Below are 24,228 nucleotides of genomic sequence, written 5' to 3'. Positions count from 1 at the left end.
GAGTGCCCAGGCCTGAAGTCTTTGCCCATTGTCTCATTTGGTCACCCTGCGAGCTCCATGCCTAGCAGATTCACATCCCAGGGCACCCACACCTGCTGCACAGCCCGCCCTATAGCCTCACCTGGAAGTCCCCACGGCCAGTTGTCCTAGGAGTAAAGACTTTGAGCCTAGTTTCCACATGGCCTTGGATGATACGACGGAACCAGCCAGAAGGAGAGTCTTGCTGAAGGCTGGCAATGAAAAACAGCAGGGAAGGGAAGTCCCTCCAGTGGCCAACTTTGAGCTCTCCATTGGCAATCCATTTTTCCTAGGACAAGTGACTGGGGGTTCCGATCTCCATGGATGGTGGGCAGTGGCCAGCACTAGAAAGTAAGCTCCGTGAAGGCAGGAGCCTGGATTTGTGTTTTGTTCACCATTTTATCTATCGCTGACATACAGTAGGAGCTCAATAATATTCTTGACTTAAATATTCTTGACTTAAGGATGGTCAAGGGCTTGAAAAGTTCAAGTTGGGGATTGATCGCAAGGAGGTTTAGAGAAGAGGTTTGTGGGTAGACCTTTGGGAGTGGATCTCGTATGCAAGGGTAGTGTGGGCGCTCAGCTCCCCCAAACCCGTCTATATAGAGGAGGCCCCTGAGAGTCGGATGGGCAATCACACAGCCTCCTTCCCCGGCCACCCCAGTGCCTGTTCACGGACAACATAGAAATGGTGGCGGGCACTGGGTGGGTAACCTTAACATTTAGTTTTCAGACTTCAGGACATCAAGTGAAGGCGGTGAATGAACTCAAAGGAAACTGACAGCAGGGAAGCGGGTGTACTGACGAGGGAGACACGTTGCTAAGTGTGCACCTGTTTTTACGTGAGAGGGAGGTGCATTCCCCAGAGAGGGGACCGATTGTTTTCATTTGGAAGTTGAGATACAGAAATAGGGGTGTGCATGGATATTATGTAACCAAATGTGTGGACTATGCGGTGCTCCCTCATCACCCACTAAACCCCTTGCAAGATGCCCTCCTCTAATGCAGACAGGGTAAAGCTAAAGTGACATTTCCCGACTTCTTTGCTGCCGAGTTCCGGACGTGGGCTAGGTTTTGCCCGCCCAGATTCTCCTGCACGGGCGTGCAGTATGGAAGGGAGGGACACGGGACAGCCTGATGTGGGGCACCTGTGTGCTGCTGTGGGTGGCACTGGGGACAAGGAGAGACTCCTCGGGCACCAGCCGCAGCGGCTTCCTGGTCTGGCAGCTTTTCGCAGAGTGGTCCTAGAGCTGGAGTTACTCCTGGAATCTCAGACTCGACGAGCTCCTTCGGTCCTCCCAACACTTTTGTGAGCCACCTAATACCCCGTGATTTATCTTTTTCTCCTTAAACGACTTAGAGTGGATTCCATTGTCTGCAACGGAACCCTGGCTGATTCTGGAATCCCCATCTGCAACAAGGATCCCCAGGACCCTGTAAGTGCCGAGGGGACACCCCAGGCCCCTCGCAGCAGCTGCAGGGCAGTCCTTTGGGATCAACCCAAGTGTCCTACGAACTCCAAGTTCAGATGGCTAAAATAAGACGTGTCTTTCAGAACCTGTCCAGCATGACCGAGGAGGCGGCTGGGAAGGAGCTGAGTGAATAGCTCCCAATCGCTCTGTGTTTACTCTGTGCCAAGTGCTGTGCAAGCCCCTTGCATGTCCTGTCTCGTTGACCTCCCAACCACATCCCTTTGTGGTGAGTATCATTCCAGAACACTGAAGAACTTCCCCAAGGTCAGTACCTTGCCGATGTGGTTACTGGGAGCCACACATAGATCAGGCTGACTCCACACCTCCTTCTAGAACAGATCCGACCCCATTTTTAAGGGAGCAATTTAAGGGTGAGAGATCACCCTCACGATTTTCCCAAGGCCCAAAAAATCTATATTAATTTTTTTTTTTAATTTGGAATCATTTTAGAAAAGATGCAAAAATAGCACACAGTTCCCAGGTACCATTCCCCCAGTTCCTCTGATGCTGACATCTTATATAACTGTGGGACACTTGTCAAAACCATGAAATTCGCACCAGTGCCATGTTATTAAGGAAACTAGAGACTTCATTTGTGTTGCATTGAGTTTTTCGATAACATCCCTTTACTGTTCCAGGATGCGATCCAGGATACCAAATTGCATTTAGCTTTTTTTTTTTTTTTTTTAACTTCTCTTTTTGTCATCCCGTCACCTTATTCCAAAGCAAAAGGGCCTCAATTATTTGCACATGCTCAAGGACGGGAAACCCACCCTCGCATGTGAGAGAAACGGTCGCAGGACAATTTGGAGCAATTTCCCTTGATGTCCATTGGTAGCGGAGGCCTCCTGTTAGAAACTGGCAGCAGAAGGTCCCGGTGAAGACCCAGCAGGAGCTGGAAGCGGTGGCCAAGCAGGAGGCACGCCAAAACACTCCCGCCGTCCGGAATCCCCGCCACGGGAGCCCCAAGCAGGCTGGGGTCGCTCCCCTCGCACCTAATCGAAGGAAGCAGGGTGGAGAAAGGTCACCGCAGGAGCGGTAGGAGCCAGGGCTGGTGAGATGGTGACAGGAAGGGCCCAGGCCAAGTAGCTGAATAACGTGCTCACCCAGGGGTTTCCACGAAAGATGATGAATCTCTCCAATTCGACGTGTCACGGGGGCTGGGAAGCCACAGATGAAAACAGAGGGAAGGTAATTACTTCCATAGCAGGGCTGGTTATGGAGGGAAAAAAAAAATCACACAGTCGTAAAAATGACTTGGGGCGCCTGGGTGACTCAGTTGGTTCAGTGTCTGACTCTTGGTTTCAGCTCAGGGCATGATCTCGGGGTTGTGAAGTCAAGCCCCGCATTGGGCTCCTTGCTGGGCATGAAGTCTGCTTAAGATTCTCTCTCTGCGGGGGCGCCTGGGCGGCACAGTGGTTAAGCGTCTGCCTTCGGCTCAGGGCGTGATCCCGGCGTTCTGGGATCGAGCCCCACATCAGGCTCCTCTGCTGGGAGCCTGCTTCTTCCTCTCCCACTCCCCCTGCTTGTGTTCCCCCTCTCGCTGGCTGTCTCTATCTCTGTCAAATAAATAAATAAAATCTTAAAAAAAAAAAAAAAAGTTTACAATAAGTGAAACACAATTTAAAAAAAAAAAAAGATTCTCTCTCTGCCTCTCCTGTTGCCCTTTCCCCTCCTCTTTCTCTCTCTTTCTTGCTGTCTCTTAAAAAAAATGACTTAGGGGCACCTGGGTGGCTTAGCCGTTAAGCGTCTGCCCTTGGCTCAGGTCATGATCCCAGGGACCTGGGATCGAGCCCTGCATCGGGCTCCCTGCTCAGCAGGAAGCCTGCTTCTCCCTCTCCCACTCCCCCTGCTTGTGTTCCCTCTGTTGCTGTCTCTGTCAAATAAATAAATAAAATCTTAAAAAAAAAAAAAGAAGACTTAATCACCCAGTCAGGATTAGGAGAGCTCTGTAAAGTTTTAGAAACTCTGGTTTTCCCGCTGAGATGTTTTACCACCGAAGTGCCTGACCCAGGGTTTGATGCCTGTGTTGTAGAGACAAACGTGTACACCCCACGGTCACTATCGACGATGCATGGCGTACTCTCACCTGCTCCAGATTTCGGCTTTTCAGAATCCGCTACACAGGCCAACAGCAGGACCTACATACGCCTAAAGGGCAGAGTACCCCAGGGGACGGAGTTCCATCTTTCTTCACCGCATATGTTTTGTTTGGGGGACAGCTAAATAGAAGTCGAGGAGCCCCCTTACCCCAGGCCCCAAGATTCACAAGGGTCTCTTCGTGGACCCTGGACACTTCTCTAAGACATTAGCCAGTGGGGCCCAGGGTCCCTGGTGGACTCACTTCTTTCAGTACATTCCTTGCAGCGAACAAACACTACTCTTGCTATAGTCCGACAGTAGAAACTCGTTCTGGTCCTTCGGCACCAGCCACTATCAGCTGGGGCACTGGGGACTTCACTGGTTCCCTTGCTGTGAAGGCCGGTCTGTGGAAACCAAGGACCCCCTCCTTTTTTATTTTTTTTTTTTAAGATTTTATTTATTTATTTGACAGAGGGAGAGATAGGCAGCGAGAGAGGGAACACAAGCAGGGGGAGTGGGAGAGGAAGAAGCAGGCTCCCAGCAGAGCAGGGAGCCCGATGCGGGGCTCGATCCCAGGCCCCTGGGATCATACCCTGAGCCAAAGGCAGATGCTTAACGACTGAGCCACCCAGGCGCCCCCCAAGGACCCCCTTCTAACAGAGCAGCCTCTCCCATCTAAGTCAGAGACTCAGAGAGCGATCGGAATGGTGTTGAGCTCCAGGGCACGTGCCATGGAACGGGTTCCTGCATCTAGAAGATTCTAGGTGCTTCTCACAATGCTGGATACCACTTAGACTGACATAGAGTCTAAAGCCTGGTCTCAACCTTTTACCAGCCACTGAAGGAGTGAGGGATCACAGACACATTTTTCTCACCAGAGAGGTCCTTCTCTCCTCTCAATAAGTGATGAGGGTTTCTTCAGATAACAGACCAGGGAAAGTTTTAGAAGCATTTTTGAAGTTAACAGCAGATTTTTAAAATTTGGAGTTGGGAGGGGGTGGTAAATAACGCAAGAGGCAAAGCCTTTCTATTTAAAGCCTTCTCATGGAAAGTGTTCCAAACTGAAGGGTATACTTCATAAACAGAAGATTCTGGACACAAATTCCCCTTTTCTTGGCAAGGCAGAGCCATTGCTGGGAGGCCTCATTAACTGGCGGTGGGTCTGGGTTTCACCGATGGGTTCCTAGACCTCTCCTCGAATGGTATCCCCGCTTCTCCTTATCTGCGCCCTCTCTGGGGACAGCCCCCAGTGCCCTGTGGGTTCAGAAACCAGATCCCCAGACCTGATCACTGTTTGTTAAACAAACCATCAACATGGGGCTTGGATCCAAGGGGTGGGAGCAAAGTGCTGGGAGGGCCTTTTGTTATTTGCCTGGTGCCTGCCTCTGTTTTGGGCCATCTCTCCACTCAGTGCATTTGGAATTTTCAAAATCCACTTGGCCACCACCACCCCCTCCCGATTGCAGCCCACGAGCTCTGGGGAGATGTGGGCAATGTTGTGAGGATGCTTCCCAGGTGCCCCTGACATTCCTGCGGAGCTGAGAGCCGCTATTGCCCTGAGGTCAACCTCTGCATAAACCAGGCCTGCCTCTGCCCCGAAGCCAGAGTTTGAAGATCAGTCAGCCCTCGCCACCTACCCTCTTCCTCCTTGTAACCTCTTCAGACAAAACCCCTCGACTTCAGAAAGAGATTTTCCAAACCACACAGTGCTTCATAGACCAAAATAGAGATTTTTATTTCCAAACATAAAGCAGATACATTTTTAAACACAAAAAGCAACAACAAAAACATGAAGCCAGTCTTTGAGAACGCAGCTCCTTCCAGCTTGAACAACAGAAAGGGGCTGAGAACGTCAATGGGACTTTGAAACATAGTCCTGAGAAGAGACTAGAAGAGCCCCCGCGTCCCTCCCTCCTGAGCAGGGAAGGCTCTAGGCTGGTTGTGGACTTGATGTGAACCGAGATAAAGCACACATGTTCCAGGACACTCACTTGGCTCTGATACTGCTTGCCTTCCCAGAAAGCTTAATTTATTGCAAATGCATGTTTTACAGTCACAAATAATATGATGAGAGTGGATATGGTCCCCATGAATACTGTTTACATAACAACATTTTAAACAGTGAAGTTAGTTGGCTTTTGACGCCAAAACCCACTTACTTGGCACACACACACACACACACACACACACACACACACCCATTCCACCAGGCCAGTCGCCTGGTCCACACTGCATTAACCAGACCAGGCCAGCGATATAAACAGCCGGTCAATGTCAGGTTGCAAAGATGGAACAGTTTTGCCCCCGAGGACTTGGCTGAGGGTAGAGAGATTGCAGGGATGTGGCGGAGGCCTCCAGGTGGGGCTCTGCAGAGGCCTGGACCCTTCCTTGGGAGAGGAGACAAGACACACTAATGAATCCATCAGGCTCACAGGCTTGGGAACAAGAGGGTTGGTCTCTTGGACTTGAAATGGAGGGGAAAGCATTCAGTCCTCCAAAGCTGGTACTGGAAACTTGCCATTTCTCCTGCCGCTGGCACCTTACGAACACCAGCGGCTTCTAAAACACAGAGACACAGACAGACACACAGAGCAAGAGACGTGGGTGCACCTAGGACCCCTCCAGCTAAGTCTTCTTTCACAAGCTGTCCTAAGAGAAAGAGCATCACCTCCAGACCAGCTTAAGGAAATTTCTAGATGGCAGAGAATCTCAGGGGTCAACTGACATTCCCCTTTGTGTGGAGAGTGACAGGAGACAAACAGCGGCACCCAGAAGAAGTATAAAATGCTGTTATCTGGGGAAACGTCCTGGGTCCAGCACGGTCATCCTGAGGTTGCCAGAGACCATCATGTGTCTGTTTTCCAGAAGCTCGGGGCTGGGAACCAGGCTGTCCCATCCACCTCTGGGCGGATATGTATATAGTGTACACACCACATTCACACACACACACACACACACACACACCCACACCCCTTCCTCTGTCCACTTCTTCCTTGCCAATAAAACTTCTAGACCATGCATGGCCTCTGCCCCTAGAGAGAAAACGCCTCTTTTTTTCTCTAATAGAAGAAATCAGAGCAGCTTTCTGGGCAGTGACGTCACAAAGCCCACTCTGTCTGCCACCTGCCCTGTGAGAGGCCGCCTGTCTCCGTTCCTCCAGGCGACACAAGCACCTGTCCCCAGCCTCTGGCACTCATCGTGGTGTTGACCATCCCCGATGCCAGTGGGAGGTGAAGAATTTCCTGGAGGGAGTGGGCCTGGGGCAAAGGCCCCTGCTCCAAGCGTCACCCTCCACTAGGTAACCGGCTGCCAAAGTGGCAGCAGCCCATGGCCACCAAGAACAGAAAGGCAGCTGGGGCTGAAGTTCCGTGGACAGGTCTGGAGCCCATCATCCCCGGGTTCAAGTCCCAAACAGACCACCCACGGACTCTGTGGTTACTTTTAGGCAATCTGCTTCCTGAGCTCTGCTTTCCACAGGATCATTACCCGTAACACAGGGTTTTTGAAGGAGTCAGGGCCATCTTGTAGGCCCTCAGTGGCAGTTTCTTCCCTTTTCTTCTCATCAGAACAGGAAGGGGGGCCGCAGGCCGAGGGGGGCCTGATTGCTGATCTTAGGAGTCTGCATCCCTGAAAGGAAGCCTGGACCCTTTGGGGAAACAGATCTCTCCGTATAATCACTGTCCCATCCGGACAAGGTGGTTGGGTACCCATCGGTGAGCACGGGTATGTTACCATGACAACCAGTAGGCAGGCACGGGGTGGGTGGGGGACGCTGAATTAGCTGACTGTTCTCTAAGGCTCTGGGTGCTCTGTCAGAAGATCTGTTTTTAGGCTGCGAGTTTTGTTTTTTTAATTCCCTTTTATTTATTTTTTATTTTTAAAGATTTTATTTATTTGAGAGAGAGTGAGCGAGCACACGTGCACAAGCAGGGAAGAGGATCGAGGCAGAGGGAGAAGCAGACTCCCTGCTGAGCGGGAGCCTGAGGTGGGACTGGATCCCAGGACCCTGAGATCATGACCTGAGCCAAAGGCAGATGCTCAATGGACTGAGCCACCCAGGTGCCCCTTTAATTCCCTTTTAATTTATTTATTTGACAGAGATAGAGACAGCCAGCGAGAGAGGGAACACAAGCAGGGGGAGTGGGAGAGGAAGAAGCAGGCTCACAGCAGAGGAGCCTGATGTGGGGCTCGATCCCATAATGCCGAGATCACGCCCTGAGCCGAAGGCAGACGCTTAACCGCTGTGCCACCCAGGCGCCCCTTAATTCCCTTTTAAAAACAAGTTCCTTCTTCTCACCTTGACAGAAGGCATTTCTCTGGGCATTGGAAACCGAGGGAGAACTGATGGCTGGTGTCAGTCCTTTGACTCGGGCCCTCTGCCGGAGGCTCCCAGGAGCTCGCTATGTCCCCCTGCTTTCCCTTCTGAAAGTGAGGGGCTGGCCTAGAAAAGCTCGGAGAGCGCCTCTTTCTGGCATTTGCGCCCAGGAGTAATTCGCGTTCAGAAGAAATGAAGGCAAATATGAATTTCCTGGGCTCCTTTCTAACACAAAAGTGTTCAAAAGCTTAGCCCTGGGTGACAGGGTGGGGACGGGGAGGGGCTGCCTCTGCACAGCCTGGGCAAGCAGGGCCACAGGATACATCTGCCTGTCCCCAAGTCTTACGAAAAGATGGGCCTCGAAGCACCCCGAGTGGGGAAGAAATGCCTGCAACACCTTGGGGAGGGTAAGGACCCAACGGGCCCAGGGAGCTCTGCTGATGGAGCGTGAGAACAAGACACAGAGGTCCGGCGGTCGGAGGCAGAGCCACCTACGTGCCACCTGAATCTACTCAACCCTCTGTCTTGCTAAGATAAGAGATGCCGGCTCCGTTGGGGGGCGTGTTCCTGGGTTCCTCGCAGACGTAGACGAACCATGTGACACAGTCTGGCCAATGAGAGGACAGCAGAAGTCTCTGGGTGGAGCTTCTGGGGAGGAGGGCAGGTTCAGCTTGCTTATCCTCCCTCTGCCTACCTGGAAGCCAGATGAAAAATTGGAGGTAGGGCAAGCACCTAGGGCCATGAAGTAACCGTGAGGAAAGGGAAAGAGAGCTACAGAATCCTTGGCCCTGACATCCCTGAGCTGTCAAAGGATGCCAACAGCTACCTGGCTAGATTTCTCCGGATGAGGGAAGAGCAAAGTCCCTGGTCGTTTAAGACAAAGCTGGTGGGAGGAGGGATTCTGCGACTCCAGGCTGAATCTGGGGATTTTCTACCCCCATCTTCTGAGACTATCTAACATCTCAAGCAGCACAGGGGATTCCGGGCCTAACTTCCCTTCTATGGTTGCAGGGACGGTGACAGGGCGCTCACCCAAGGTCGCCCAGTTGTTAACAGCAAGAGCTCCATCTGCACCCTGGCCAGCACCGAGCACTGTCACTCTGTCACCTGATGCGGTGAGCCCTGTCCCCGGCTCTGGACCTAACTCCCTGGGTCACTGGGTGAACAGGAGCTGCTGGGACCTCAGTTTGCTCCCCTGCAACATGGGCACAAGTTGGAACAAGACAGTCTATAAAAGCCCTTCCACCTCTGACCGCCTGAAAACACAGGTAATTTAGCATTTCCTACTTCATTTTGCTTCCCTTGAAAGTTCTATCTGGTAATCCATCCCATTATCTGCTTTCTGGGCTTAGCTTGTATCACCTATGTACTAAACTAAGAAAAGTGATTTTTGATTGGGTACATCCTAATTTTAAAACTAAAAAAAATTTTTAAAAAGATGGGTATCAGGTGCAGGGAGGTCAAAGAGGTTTTTCTCGAATGACAGATGGCTTGATTGGCAGCAGCTGCTGGAGTGGTTTTGCAAAAGACTGAGATCCATTTGAGCTGGAGAGCGGGAGAGGAAGAGCTCGGTAATCTACTATCAATGTCTGCCCTGCATACAGTAACAGAAGTGTACTTTGGTGTATTTAGTGCTGGGCCTGTGCTGAGCTCCCAGCTCATGGCCTCAACACCTCTCCTGTGCTGCTGGCCTGGATGGGTGACAGACTGGCTGAGAGGAGTGGGGTGGGGGGAGGCCCACTGGAGTAGCTGAATTCCCATGAGAGAGGGAATTAGGGCACAGTCCGGCTGGGCCAGGGATACAAGAGGCTTACTGGACGTCACTGTGCCACCACCAGCACGAGAGCCCCTCCTCAGGATTCACGGAACAGCCTGGACCCCTCCCCTCCCTCCGCCCCAGGCACAGCCTCTCTCAAGGGTCCCTTGGTGTCCCTGCTCTGGGAACTAACAGCGGAGGAGAAGTGGGGAGGGGCAAGAGCTTATCTTAATTCTTGGCCAAATTGATCGCTAGATTGTATACTTCCAACCCAGAAAACCTCCAGCGGGGAAAAGTGGGCTTCCCACTTGGTATTTCCAACCACGAATTTCTACCACGACCCACGACTGCAGATGAATAATTGTGCCAGGAATAGAAACGACAACAAACATGTAGCATTTGAGGGCTTGCACATCCACGGCTGTGAAGACGTGAGCGCAAAGAGCCCGGAGCAAAGAGGTGAGAGGTGGTGAGAGATGGGAGTGAGTCCCATCCACCGGGAACTGCTTCCTCTGTATCCTGGAGGGAAGTTGAGGTGTCAAACACACTCACATCTGGGGTTTTTCATGCCATTCAACAACCACGGCTGAAGTCCCCCATCCTGTGCTGGGCACTGGGCTTACGCACGCATCAGCCACTCCTGGGACCGCACAGGAGGACCGAGAGCTGCTCAGGCCCCGGATGGGCAGAAAGCCCTGCTTCCCTGTGCCGTAGGAAGTAACTGGTGTGAAGGTGTTTGTAGAGGACCCTGGGGACTGTGTCGCCCCCCCCCCTGCTCTGGGGTGGGGGGGGTGACCCTGCACAGAGTCCAGGGCGAGACCAGCAGGGAAGCCGATGTGGGAGTGCTCGCTCGCTGAAATCCACCCTCCCCCTGGCAGAGCCAGCCCGAAGCCCTCTCCTCTCCTGCCAGTGTGGGCTTGGCACGGGGCAGACCAGGGTCTGAACCCCACCTCTGCACAGGCAAGCGTCTCTGTGTGTTTAAGTCTCAGCTTTCCTGGCTCGAGAATGGAGGTAAAGTTAATGCCACTCGCTGAGAGTTGTTGCAGGGATTAAATGAAGTATGGCTCCTCAGGCGCCACCAAGGGGCCGGCACCGGCAAGCGCCGTATGGAAGGCACTCTGTTTTGGATGCCCTTGTCCCCTCTGCTCCCATGTGGAGCTCCTCCCAAGTCTCCTCTGCCTCCAGCACCCGCACATCCCACCCTCCCCCTCGGGTCCTGCATGGGCCTTTCCCCACGGAGGCCAGACTAAGAGGAATGGGGGGATGGGGGACAAATGAGGAGGGGACCAGCACCTTTGATCGTACTGTTTTCCTCTTCCCCCTCCTCCCTTCCCCCCACCTCCTCCTCCTTTGCCCTCCTCCTTCTCCCCTCCTCTTGCCCCTTCCATACTTCCCCCTCCTCCCCTCTCCTTCCCCCTCCCATACTCCCCCTTCTCTTCCTTTGCTCTCCCCTTGTCCCCTCCTCTTCCTCCTGCCCCCTCTATACTACCCCCTCCTCCCCTCTCCCTCTGCTTCCCCCTCCCATACTCCCCCCTCCTCCTTCTTTTCCTCCCCTCTTCTTTCTTCTCTCCCTCTTTTCTTCTCTCTTTCTCTCTCTCACAGACACACACACACACAGAGGAGCAGTGATATTCCCATTTCTTTCCAGGACTCTCACTCTGGGGACAAGAGGAAAAATAAACACACACCGGTCCCACGGGGGCACCGTTCTCAAATGGCGCTTGAGAGCTCTTTGCGGTTGTTGTTCAGGAAGCTGGAAAGTCATAAAAATCGTAACTGTCCGCATCCACTTGAAGCAGAAGAGATTACACTTGAAAAGCCCTAGCAAGGGAGCTGTTATTTCACAACTGTATTTATAGGAAAGTAATGAAAATATCAATTCTCTTTTAAAAAAAAGTTATGCCAACAAGCAGGCTCTATGGCCTCCTTATCAAAGTTAAAAAAATATGCAGGTTCCTCCCCCCCATCCTCCCCCTGGCCAACCTGCACACTGCAGGTGCCCCTCCCAGATGTGGGCCACAGGGGACACAGCCGCCCTCGCTGCTCCTCCGTGGAGCTGCTGACATGGGGGGCACACTACAGTGAGCCTGGGGCGGGCGGGGGGGCCTTCCCGCCTCTCGCTGTGTAGCCATAGCTAAGTTGCTCCCCGTTCCGGGCCTCAGCCTCCCCGCCCGCGACTGTGGGAGAGTGGGAATGGAGGCTGCTCAAAGGCACAGCCTCCGCAGTCTGACCTTCCAGTGCCGGACCCACACGGCCCAGTGGGCACCCGGGCTCGGCCACCTGCGCCCAAGGCCTTGGCTTGCTCAGCCCTGATTTTCCACGGCGGTGGTCCGCGGCGAATGGTCTTGGGCTCGGTTTCCTGATACCGGGAGAACAGTGTGCTTTTCAAGTGCAAACCAAGACCTCTTCTGAGCAGTGCCATTTTCCTGCCTGTGAATGTTCAGGGAGGCCTGGGTTCTGCCCGGGCCGCCGGAGAGGGGAGGGGCCGTGTGTGCAGGAGCGCTGTGGGGCGGGGCTTGGGGTCGTGGTCAGTTGCAATCCTGAAGGCCTGCAGGACCCCTCTTGGTCTCCTACTAGAGGAGAACAGACAAAATCAGTTTGCAAAGAATGGGCACTAGGCATTTTCCAGAAGGACACTTAGTGTTGATTTAGGAAAAACACGATCCAGTTATAATGCACTTAGGAGCCATCCAGAATTCTCTGGGGAGGAAGGGACATGTTTCTGGCTTCAGGGCCCACCACAGTGTTCCCTGGCTCCTCCCCAGGGGGTGCAGGGAGATTAACAGCCTAGTCCTGCCCAGAGGGAGCCTCGTTTGGGGTTTGGGGTGGCCTGGACCATGGCCCCTTGTGAGGACAAGTGTGGGACACTCTGGGCCCAGAAGACCCGCCTCTCTCTGAAGTCCCTTGTCGGGGAAGGAAGCAGCAGAGCCCCGCAGACAGACTCAGCTCCAAGGTCCTTCTCTGATCTCTGTCCTGGACCCTCGATCCCTGGTGCCTGGAGTGCTGACGGCTCCCCTTCTGGCCCTTCGGCTCAACTTGTAGATCCGTGAAATAACAGCCAGAGAGCAACAGAAGGGACACATCTTCCCCGGGGGTGCTGCACACAGTGCATTCGTCATTCTGCATGAAGACCCCAGCGACGAAGGTTCTCTCCTTCCCTTCTCCTTGCACAGAACACGTGGAGCCCCAGCTCAGCGTGCTTGCGGATCGGCCTCTTGGCCAGGGACCTCCACCATGGCTCTGTGCTATCTGAGGCTGGGGGGGGTGGGGGTGGGTAGTGCTCCCGCCCCCGCCCACGGAGCCCCCATTGTGTGCTGTTTTACTGCTGGGTCTGCTCATTCGAGCTCTTCTTTTCCTTACTTGATATCACTCCATCACTTGTCACTTGTCACTGCTGTCACCAGGCCCGCCTTCGATAATCATCATCTCTGCTTCCAACCCACGGCATCTAACCGGCTGTCCTTTGTCCTCACTGCGCCTAAAGCTGGAGTACCTGGGCGCCGAGTGAGGGCCTGGGTTGCTCTGCTCAGGGGCCTTCTCACTGATATGTGGGCTTGGGGCTTGGCTTCTGGGCAAGTGGTGGCCATAAGTGACATGTTATTTGCTCCTGCTTTCCAGCGGGGGGTGGACTACAGACCAAGGCAAAAATGCCACCTATTCCCACTGGACACGCAAACTGCTAGGAAGTCCCCCTCCCCCACAGAGACGTCACAGATGAAACAGAACAGACGGAGCATCTACATAGAGAGGATATAAAAACTCTGTCCATCATTCCCTAGTCACACATAGTTCCCCTCTCGTATAAATAGACTAAGACAACACCGTATAAAAAGTGGGTTTCTTTGGGGACCGTCAGTTAATACGGTATGTATACCGAGGCAGCCCCGCCTCCCTCTGCAGCCTCCGCGGCAGCTCGGGGGCCGGCGGCGGCTCGAGAAGAACGTCACCTGCGTCCCTGGCGGGTTAGGTGGGCGGCGGGCCGCTGTAGCGGAGCATGAGCCTGAAGGAGCGGGCGAAGGTGTTGGCCACGGCGCAGCCGCGGTGCTCCTCCCCGACCGGGAGCAGGAAGAGCAGCAGCAGCAAGAGCAGGAGCAGCAGCTGCAGCGGGAGCGCCACGCGGCACGCCTTCCGGAAGAGGGAGCAGAGTCCTCGCCACGGCCCTGGCCACCGCGCCGTCTGCAGGACAAAGGCAGGTGTGAGTGCACTCGGGGGCCTGAGCTGGAGGGGAAGGCGAGGGGGATGCCGGACATGCAGTGGCTCTGGGCTGACTCTCTGACTGTTAGGGATCTCAGTGTACCCGACTGTGAAGTGGGGCTAATGGCAATTTTGCCAGAAGCAAAGATCTCTCGTTTTCTCCAACCATTCAAGGTGTGAAAGGTAGAAGAAAATACAAAGCCGCAGCCTTTGCCGGCTATGACGGAAATCGTTGCCTGGTGTCGGAGAGCCCTGGTTGTAAATCGTGAGAGGGTCACTCAACTTGTCTAAGGTTCAAATTTCTCATCTATAAATGGGGGTAAAAATGGTACCTACCTGACCAAGTTGTCGCAAGGATTAATGAGACGGAGCCTGGCTCACAGCAGGCACTCAAAGCTGCTGTCATGATTAGTACGCATCGATAATAGGATCACCACCCCAATCACGGGCATCGCCGCCATGTTCATTATCACGCTCTTCAGCATCACTTTCTCCTCCTCCTCCTCCACCCTCTTCATCACCACCGTCACCACCAACACCACCGATACCACCTGAAGGCCAGGCACCCAGGTCCAGATGCCTAATGAACTTCCTTGCTGCACCATCCATGAAATGGGCCAGAGTCTAGAGGGACTGGTTGGGCTGTGGCCTCATGGGATGTCCTCACTGCCAAAGAGTGCAGGCCCAAGAGCGGGCTACTCAGGGAAGTCGAGGCCCCGTGGCCAAAAGACAGCATGGTGCAGGGCAGAGGCCTATGTCTTAGGAACCCGGCTGACTAGGTTCCAGTGTAGATTGGGTCACACAGTATCTATGTGACCTTGGGAGAGTCAATGACCTCCCTGAGCCATTTCCTTCTCTGCAAGATGGGGATAAAACACCTACCCCCTTTGCCAGGTTGTGGAGAGGACTCAAAGTATATTTATATACCAATTTAAAAGTAGATAAGGTTTTATTAGTAGGACTATTACTGTAGAATATATCTGTAGGCTCCCTGAAGAACCAAAGGGTCACCCTCCAGGACGCCAAAAGCTACAGTCAAGTGATGGTGATGGTGACGGTAATGATGGTGGTGGTGATGATGGTGGTGGTGATGGTATGGTGATGATGGTGGTGGTAATGATGGTGATGGCATGATGATGATGGTGGTGGTAATGATGGTGATGGCATGATGATGATGGTGGTGGTGATGGTGAGGGTAATGATGGTGATGGCATGATGATGGTGGTGGTGATGGTATGGTGATGATGGTGGTGGTAATGATGGTGATGGCATGATGATGATGGTGGTGGTGATGATATGGTGATGATGGTGAGGATGATGATGAAGATGATGGTGGTGGTGATGATGGTGGAGATGATAATGGTGGTGATGGTGATAGCGTGGTGATGATGGTGATGATAAGGTGGTGATGGCAGTGATAGTGATGATGGTGATGATAAGGTGGTGATGGCAGTGATAGTGATGATGGTGATGATAATGTGATGATTATGATGAACCGGGGTTTGGTTGGGTGCAGGGAATACAATGAGGCTAGCTCTGGACATGCTGAGTCCAAGGGTCTGTGGGACTCCCAAGTAGATATCCAGCAGGTGGTTGGGCCTTTGGGACTGAAGCCAGAAGGGAGATCTGGACTGGAGAGATGGACCCGAGAGAGTGGGAGGCCCAGAGTCAGGGAACAAACCCACGGCAGCAGAAGGGTCTGCCTAGAAAACCCCGCAGATACAACCACTGAAGAAAGATGCACTATACTTTCAGTGTCTCTAAGCAGCCCCACGGATGACTTATTAATTACAAAAGAAAGGATATCACCATATAGGGGAGAAACCTGGCAGGCACCCCCTTAATCACATGGTCAGAGTTAGTATCAGCAATGTTGGGGCCATAGCTCCCAGTAAGATGCACTAAGAACACAGCTTTCCTTCTGCGATGTTACAGCCAGAAATGCACAGTCCGATTGCAATCGCAAGGAAAATACCTGGGAAATGTGCCTTGAGGAACATCCTATAAAACCTCTGACCTAGACTCAAGGTCAAGTTCAAGAAAAACGGAAGACTAGCTCAAGCCTAGAGGAAACCAAAGAGGTGTACCAACCGGATGCAGTGAGTGACCCTGGACTGGATCCCGCATGGAGGAAAGAGGTCTACAAAAAAGACCAGAAGTGGGTCTTTAATATGACAGAATTTGACTCTGTGACAAAAAGAAATGAGCTACCAAGCAACCAAAAAACCAGGCGGGAACCTTAAATGTGTATTATCAGGTGAAAGAAACCAATCTGAGAAGGCTCCATACTGTCTGATTCCAACTCTAGGATGTTCTGGAAAAGACAAAACTATGGAGTCAGTAGAACAATCCATGGATGGCAGGGGCTGGGTGGGGGAGGGCTGAGCAGGTGACAGTCGGGGATTTTTAGGGCAGTGGAGCTGCTCCGCATGGCACGAGGATGGTGGGTATGTGCTATTACACATTTGTCAAAACCCACAGAATACACATCACAAACAGCGAACCCGGGTGCAGACTACGCACTTCAGTTAATAGCGATGTGTCGATACCGGTTCACCGATTGTAACCGATAGACTGTACCAATGCAAGGTGTTAATAATAAGGGAAAGGTGGGAAAGGGGTGGAGGAGAGGGGCTAGCTGGACCCCTCTGTATGATCTGCTCGGTTTTTCTATAACCCTAAAACTGCTCCCCCAAAAATGTCTCTTAATTTTTTAAAAGGCTACCAAGACAGCTTTAAAACTTTGAATATGGACTCTGCATTAAGTAATGGCATTTCATCCACACCGAGTTTTATCTGCACTGATTGTGTTAACTGGAAAAAATAAAACAAATGCAGAGGCTCCTATGACTGAGCATGAGAAGAGCCGGCCGAGCGGCTGTGGGTGGGGAGCGTGGTCACCAGCCCAGACTGCCTTGAGGCCAGGTTCGTGAGGCCAGAGACAAGCTCGCTGGGCTTCGTGAAGCAGGAGCTATTGTAACCTCGCTGGGGTGAATTTCCGAGGAGTGGGGGGCAGAAGGCAGGTGGGCTGGGTGACGGGACAGTGAGGAAACAGCACATAGAGATGAACTTGTCTGGATTTCTGAAGTCAAAGACAAGTTCCAAAAACTTGATGTCTGAAGAGTTAGCATAGACTCTTTCCTACATTGGCGGTAGCCAGTCGCTTCTGGGTTCAGTGGACGGACAGACAGACAGGGGCCTGGGATAACACAGCACATGGGTGGAGGCCTGTCCCAGGCTCTCTCCTTTTCAAGGTCAGGGACTGCAGGATCCCAGCCAAGCCCAACCCTTTGACCAAGGAAGAGCCAAATTTAGCCCCCAAAGTTGCACAGTGAATCACAGGGGGACAAAGCCAAGGGACATCTCCTCTGTCCCATCCCAGTGGGGCCCGTTGTCACGTATGGAGAAGGGGCCAAGAGGCCATGCTCCTTCCACTAAAAAGGAGAAGGGGGTTGTGAGCGGCAAAGGGCAGGCACGTGAGTGTCCAGCGTAGTGCCTAGCAGCACACAGTAGAGATTTTTTAAAAATCATAGTTCTCACGAGAGGAAGTTATCATCTCACACGGAGAACTCACGGAGGCTCCCATAGATTTGGTATCTGAGTATTTCATCTGATCTAGGATGCCGACTGTGAGATGGGTCATTATTCTACAGACCACTCAGAAAGGACACAACCGAGGGGAAACGAGTAATCCCACCTCCCAGAGAGGGGAAGCCAGGAAATATGAGGTATTATCTTGGCACTGGGTGAAGCGAGAGGAATTCCTCTTCCCTGCGAATGTGAACCATAGGCCGGAGCTCCCGGAGACGGGGTGTGTGAGTTTACACAATCAGTGTGGGCCGGAGGAAAACAGAACAGAACACCACCTGCAAGCAAAGATTTTCCATTTAGAGGAATCTCAGGTGGAGAGCACCCTGGGCGGTGGAGGGAAGCAAGCCCAAATCCTCGCTGAAAGGAGTAGATAGTAGTAAGTTGCCCAAATTCCAGAAATGTGAAAATGTGAAAAATCACGAGTGTTAAGACCAATGATATATGATCAAGTCAATAAAATGCGACTGTAGGTCATTCACCACCTGGGGTTCCACCCCCAGAGGCCACGACGTGCCCAGGAGGCGTCTGCTCTCCACTCCCGCAAACCTGGGACGGACCCAGAACCGGGGTTGACCCAGGCAAACCAGACGCCCTTGCAAATCTGTTCTTCAACGAAAAGTCTGTCTCAAGAAGGACTATACACCACTTCCCCGGGCCGGTGCAGAAATTCGGTCGACGCCCGGCCCAGTTGCAATTTAAAAAGCAGTTACATTCCATGTGTCTGAATGCCGCAGGCACGCGGATCCGGGGGCACTGAGCCGGCAAGTGTGTAGGCAGCTGCAAACTTAATAAATCTTAATTATTGTGTTTATACAAACAAGCGGCTGAAGCCATTGACGTCGTTGGAGCTTTCGATGACTCGGTGCACGGAGAGAAAAAAAACAAGTGTGGAGAACCAACTGCTCATAAATAATTAGCTTCGGGCAGGTTTTTTTTCTTCCTTTTGGACAAAAAATCACATACGAAATGTTTTTAAGTTGGCAAGATGACAAGGCCCGAAGACAGAGTCTATTTTCTGCCTGTCAGGCCTGTGTGAGTGTGTGTGCGTGCGTGTGTTTGTGCAAAGGTGCACGCATGCGCACACACCGACCGGCAAAAAAAAAAAAACCGATACAAGAACCAAATGAAAGGGAGGAATCCCCCGGCCCCAGGAGTGTCCCGGCTCGCTTTGGTCTCAGAAAGCTAAGCAGGGCCAGTGTCCACAGAAGCCTTCAGGGGCCTCATTTACATGGCAATTAAGACCCTTCTGTGTGCGGGCTGTTACAAGAACTCCGCCTACCCTTAGCTCAGGGCACCCTCGTTCTGTGCCCTGGAAAACTGTGGCTGAGGGACTCGGCAACAGGCACCCATGTGAACGGTGGATCCTAGATCCAGACCCAGGGCACAGCGCGTGGTTCTCAAAGTGCGGTCCCAGACCAGCAGCATCAGCATCACTTGGGAACCCGCTGCAAATGCAGATTCTTGGGCCGTCTCAGCCTCAGTGTATCAAACACGCAGGGTGGGATCCAGACATCTGTGCTTACGCGCCCACACAAGTGAGCCCAGGATGGCTTGCGGGCTGCTTACATCTTCGCAGCGGGCTTCACAAAAGCCAGCAGCCAGCACCGAACTCGAATTGTCACACACCCAGTGATTTTACACAGAGCCCGAATAAGCACGTTTTTTAGCCATGGAGAGCCTGCCTGTCCTGCAGACTCTCCAGCACTGTGCCCGACCTCTGCCGGCCACGGATAAGACAACACCTGCGGCTATGAAGACCCCAGTCCGCTGCTGCCCTTTAGAGCCCCCGCCCCAGAGACGCGTCACTGCACGGAGCATCACCAGCTAGACGTGGGAGCCCTTCCGCCCAGGCACCCTCCACCCAGCCGGGATGCAAAGTCCACCGGGGCGGGTCTCTGCTTCTGCGCTCAACGATGGATCCCAAGTGCCCAAATCAGTGCTTGGCACAAAGTCGGTGCTCAGTAAACCCTTGTGGAATGAATGAATGAATGAATGAATGAGAGACAGCAAATGAACACAGGGCTGTGGATATTCCACATTCAGCCAAACACAGGCTGAACAGCCCGCTCGGGAGGCCTGGTGCCCCCAGCCACGTGTCCCCCTCCTCAGAAACATTCAGTGAGCACTTACTGTGTGCAAAGCATCTGGGGACCCAGACGTGGCTCCCATGGATTCCACCTGGAGTTCCAGATCAGATGGGGGCTCCCCAGTGAGGGGTCTAAAATGTAGAGCCTACCAGAAGCCACCAGGCTAGACTGTGGGAGCCACCCCATCCTTCCTGATGCTCTTCCCCATTTCTTGAGGAGGTTCCCTGCTATTCTAAATTGGGGGGAAAGCCAGGCCTCTAGTCTCTCTGAACAATTCTATGAACAACCGTTCAGACGATCTTCCACATCTGCTCATGTAGGAAATAAAATCTGCATTGATAAATGCCATTTTACAGATGGGGAAAGTAAGGCTCAACAGGGCAAAGCCACTCGCCCAAAGCCACGAAGCCAGTTGACACGGGGCCCAAAGCACAGAAGGGGTCTTGTGACGGCCCCACTGAGTCCAGGGGACACCCACTCCCCTGCAGATGTGAGCTGTGCACCCCAGCTGGAGACCAAGAAAAAAGAAATCCTGGTGTGCAAAGCACCTGGAAACAGATTCCAAGGCATTAGGGATCTTGAGGAACCCAGAGCTCCCTGGAGCAGAGCATGCTGAAGGCTCCCTCTGTTACAGGCCATGCTTGGCAGGGAAACAAGTGTGTTCCCTTGGAAAAGGTGACATCAATTTACATTGGGTTTTCCCTGAAGCAGGGATACCCAGCAGACCCCCGGGATGCCGCCTCCAAGGCACAGTGTGGAAAGTCAAGATGTGGGCTTTGGAGCCAGAGGCCAGAGACCACCTAGAAGCCTGGGCTGAACGAGTCATTCCAATCCCGTCATAGCTCAGTTTCCTTATGCTTAAGCGGAGGGAAAATGCCTCTTGAGTGTTGATGGGGCAGTTAAATGAGATGCCCTGGCCATGATTTAGCACGACTCCTGGCACACAGTGGATGGTCACTACCTAGCATCTAGAGTAATAGTAATTATTACTCATTAGGGTTATTACTGCTGTTGCTGTGACGGCTTTGGCTCTGAGCACTTCTCAGTAGGCCCTAATGGAAACACCTGCTGGTAGAACAGGAAAGGCACAACTCCCCCTTCCTCTTCTGTCCCCCGCTGAGCCCCGGATGCCCATCCACCACTCAGGGGGCCACACGATCCAGTGTGCCTGGAATGGTGCGGGTTTCCTGGCACAGTCCTGGTGTGCACCTGCTGTCCCCACACAACTATCAATAGTGTCCTTGTCCATTCCCCACCATGTCCTGGTTTCGCATGAAAAACTCCAGGGTCCCTCCGCTATCATGGGTATATCACAGCTGAGTACATTCTGCACCTTCCTGGGGCTTCCCGAGAGCGCTGGGGGCCCAGCACAGGGCAGCCCAGAGCTCATTCCCCATAAAATGTGCCTCCGACCTCGAGGAACCTTCCAGAAAACCCAGGAGTCTGGCTTCAGCATCCCAGGCCTACCAGCCTCCAGACGCCCTGCCCTCTAGCGTGTGTAGCAGATGGCAGACACCGTACCTTTTGGAATCCAGTCGGCTCCCCTGCAGAACTCTGTGTCTGTTATTTTCGGGAAGGAGAGGAAAAGGGGAAAAAGACGTTAAGTGAGTGAAACTCAAATCCCAACAGAGCCTGTAATGGAATATTCATTCTGTCAGGGGAGTGTTTCTTTAAAACTTCTGGTCATCTGGATAGGCTGAACCAGCAGGTGATTCGATTTAATGAGCTTTTTAACGCACTTCAGGCCCAGGTGGGATTCCGTCTGGGAAGGCCTGGGCTGGTGGCACCTGGCCGGGGCTGCGCTGACACCTAGTGGCCAACATGGCTCCTGCAGGGACCGCAGAGCTGGGGCGCCAAAGCTTGGCATCTGGGGTCTAAGGGCCCAAAGCACCCTTGGAGGCCATCTCAACGCCCCCCCATCTCGGGCTAACACTCATGCCTCAGTTTCCCCATCACTTCTCAGGAAATAACAACATCCTTTATAAGGTTGTTACGAGGACATCGCATTTCATAAAGGCTCTCATGACTACTACTATTGTTTTGTGCAAGGGGACATGGGATGCAAACAGGGAACATGCTTGTCCCACATCCCAAAGCAAATTAGTGGAGGAGGAGGGCCAGATCCCAGGGCCCCGGGCCCCAGGGCCGCACTCCCGTCTAACACGCCTTCCCCAGCGGGGCGTTCTGAATTCTGGCTCTGCTGCTTCCTAGCTCCACGGCCCTGGGAGTTCCAATCCTCAGCGTCTCAGCCCCCGTCTGGAGACTGGAGACAGGACTGAATGGGGTCCAGAAGGTTTCAGCTCAGCAGGCAGCAAAGCGCTCCTCAAATATTAACCGGACGGCTCCTGCCGTCATTCCTGGAGCGCCAGCCACACGGGGTGGCAGGACAGCCACGTGACATCTTGCAAGCCAAGCACTAGGACCCTGTCTCGGAGTGGCCACCTTAGGTTGGAGTGTGGAGGCACCGGGCAGAGTGGGTGTGGCCCCAGCTCCGTCTCCCCACGTAAGCCTGGGCTCAGCCGGAGCCCCATCCCCCAGCGCCTGGGACCCGCACTTCCTAAGCCCCTACCAGCAGGTAGCCAGAGTCCTTGAGCTTGGACTTGTACAGCATCCACTGGTAACGCACGTCCTCCAGCTCGCTGGACGTCCCCCTTGCCGGCCCGAGATGGAGGAGGTTCTCGAAGAGATGCTGACCTTCTGGCACCCGAGCCTCCAGCTCCTGTGGGGGAAAGGCAGTGAGAATCCCATGGTGCAAATTCAAGCCAAGGTTGGGCAGTCGCTTCTGGAACAATACAGAACAACCTCCACAGTCACCTCCATCTCTGACGTTCTAGAACTGAGTCCTCTGGAGGGCATGACATAAGAGTTGCCAGCATCATAAAAAGCTACCACTGTTGAACATGCTTTTCTGTTGGCATGGTTAAGCCTGGACATGTGCTATTGGGATTGGGCAGATTTTTCTATCAAAACACAGTACCGTGTCAGCCCAGGATGGCACCTTTCATCCTCAGGACTCCTGAGCCGTAGTGATGTGGGGGGTAGGAATGGGGCTCTAAATTGGAGCACATGGGTTTAAATTCTGGCTTTGTAGCCTTGCTTTCACCCCAACCTACTCGTAGTGTGATACAGGCAATTTTCTTAGCTTCTCAGAACCCACTAGAATGTGAGCTGTACAAGAGTAAGGAGGCTTAACCTGGGGCGACTGCAAGTCGTCTCTGATACGGCTGGAGCTGGACCGTGGTGGCAAGAAGAGTCGTGGCCGAATGTGAGGTAGGTCTGCGGGAAGGACTTCCTGCTCATAGTCCCCTAAGTGATTGGACCAAACCTCTCGCCAAGCACAAAGTATGAAAAACACTTAAAAAGTATCAACGAGTTAACAAGAGAGTGAGACACATCAGGCTAAAACCTGGGAAATGATGAAGCCCAGAGAAGTAAGCCCAGTGTTCGGGCCTGCTTTTGCCTGCAGGACACTTGCCAAATCTTGAAGAGACAGTTGTGAAACAGATCATGCTTCTGGCAGCATCACGGGGCTATGGAGACGAAAGTCAAGGTCTGGGCTCTGTAGGGTGGAGACTCTCAGAACCCGCTCCCCCTGTGGCTGAGACGCCTAACGGTGAATCAGAAGTAAATTCACACCCTGTGTGGACTGACGTCCACTCCAAGTCACCAGGGGCTCAGGGAGCCTCCAACGTTGAACCTGGAGTCACTGGTTGCAGAACAATAAAGCCCTCCTTGCCTGGAAGCCACAAACAAAATCCTCTGGAAGAGAGACGATCCTCAATCTCAAATGACCCCTATACCTCTTCCGTCCAGTGCAATGGCCAGCACATAATCAAAGGAGCCCCATACATGCAAGACACCGACAAGAAGAACAGGCAGAAACAACACGCAGAAAACACTCCTAAAATGACTTAAGGTATTAGAATTACTAGACACACTCGGTAAAATAGGTCTCTTTACTGTGCTCGAAGAATTAAAAACCAGGCTTAAAAAGTTCAGCAGGGATCTGGAGACTACAAAAACTGACAGAGTGGTATTTCAAGAGAACCCAGTAGAAATTCTAGAACTGGGGAATACAGTATCAAAAGTTAAAGGCGTAACAAACATGTGTATTAGTGAATGAGGCGCAGCTAAAGAGAGAATTAGTAAACTGGAGGTAGGGTAGAAAAACTCTCCAGAATGCAACAGGAAGAGACCGGAGGATGAACAAGTCACAAGAGAAGGTAGGAGACATAGAGTCCGCAGTGAGGAGGAATACCATGTTTCAGCAGCATCACAGAAGCAGAGGGAAAGGGGAACGAGGCAGAGGCAGTATGTTAAGAGATAGTATCAGAGAATTTTCCAGAAAGACTCTAGACCACAGATTCCAGAATCCAGATGAATCCCAAGCAAGAAAAATGAAAAGAAATCCAAACCCTAACATATCATAGTAAAACTGCAGAGAAATAAGGAAAAAGAGAGGTAGGCTGGGGCCTGGCTGAGAATGACCTTGTGTGATATGCTAGGGTGGGGGCAGGGTTGGACTCTATACTGAAAGGTTCTCGTCAAGGGAAGAACAAAGTCAGATTTATGATGCTAAAGGTCACTCTGGCTGCAGAACTGAGCTGTGACCTGGATGGGGGCCCAACAGGAAGGAAGGCGGCCAATTGGGAGCCATAATCAAGGTCAGAAATGGGAAGTACCTAGGTTAACATTGTGGTACCAAGAGGGCAC

At 52.7% G+C, this 24,228-nt stretch overlaps 1 protein-coding gene across 7 annotated transcripts in view; it reads right to left on the bottom strand.

The window, feature by feature from the left end:
- Positions 1-5,282: 5,282 nt before the first annotated feature.
- The window catches only part of SYNE3 (spectrin repeat containing nuclear envelope family member 3), a 94,042-nt gene continuing 75,096 nt past the window's right edge, over positions 5,283-24,228 (bottom strand). For 3 of the 7 annotated variants that reach the window (XM_048219856.2, XM_057318382.1, XM_044389946.3), the window contains 3 exons: positions 22,085-22,234; positions 21,037-21,075; positions 5,283-13,819 (listed from right to left, as the gene is read on the bottom strand). In XM_048219856.2, coding sequence (XP_048075813.1) covers positions 13,607-13,819; positions 21,037-21,075; positions 22,085-22,234 — 402 coding nt within the window. In that variant the 3' untranslated portion in view covers positions 5,283-13,606. The remainder of the gene's footprint in view (positions 13,820-21,036; positions 21,076-22,084; positions 22,235-24,228) is intronic. The other 4 variants (XM_044389944.3, XM_048219855.2, XM_044389945.3 and 1 more) reach the window with 2 other exon arrangements.

This window comes from Ursus arctos, unplaced genomic scaffold (assembly GCF_023065955.2).
Source record: "Ursus arctos isolate Adak ecotype North America unplaced genomic scaffold, UrsArc2.0 scaffold_25, whole genome shotgun sequence".
Classification (NCBI taxonomy): Eukaryota; Metazoa; Chordata; class Mammalia; order Carnivora; family Ursidae; genus Ursus; species Ursus arctos.
Note: the sequence above shows the minus strand (reverse complement) of the source record. Positions and strands in the feature narration are given on the sequence as shown.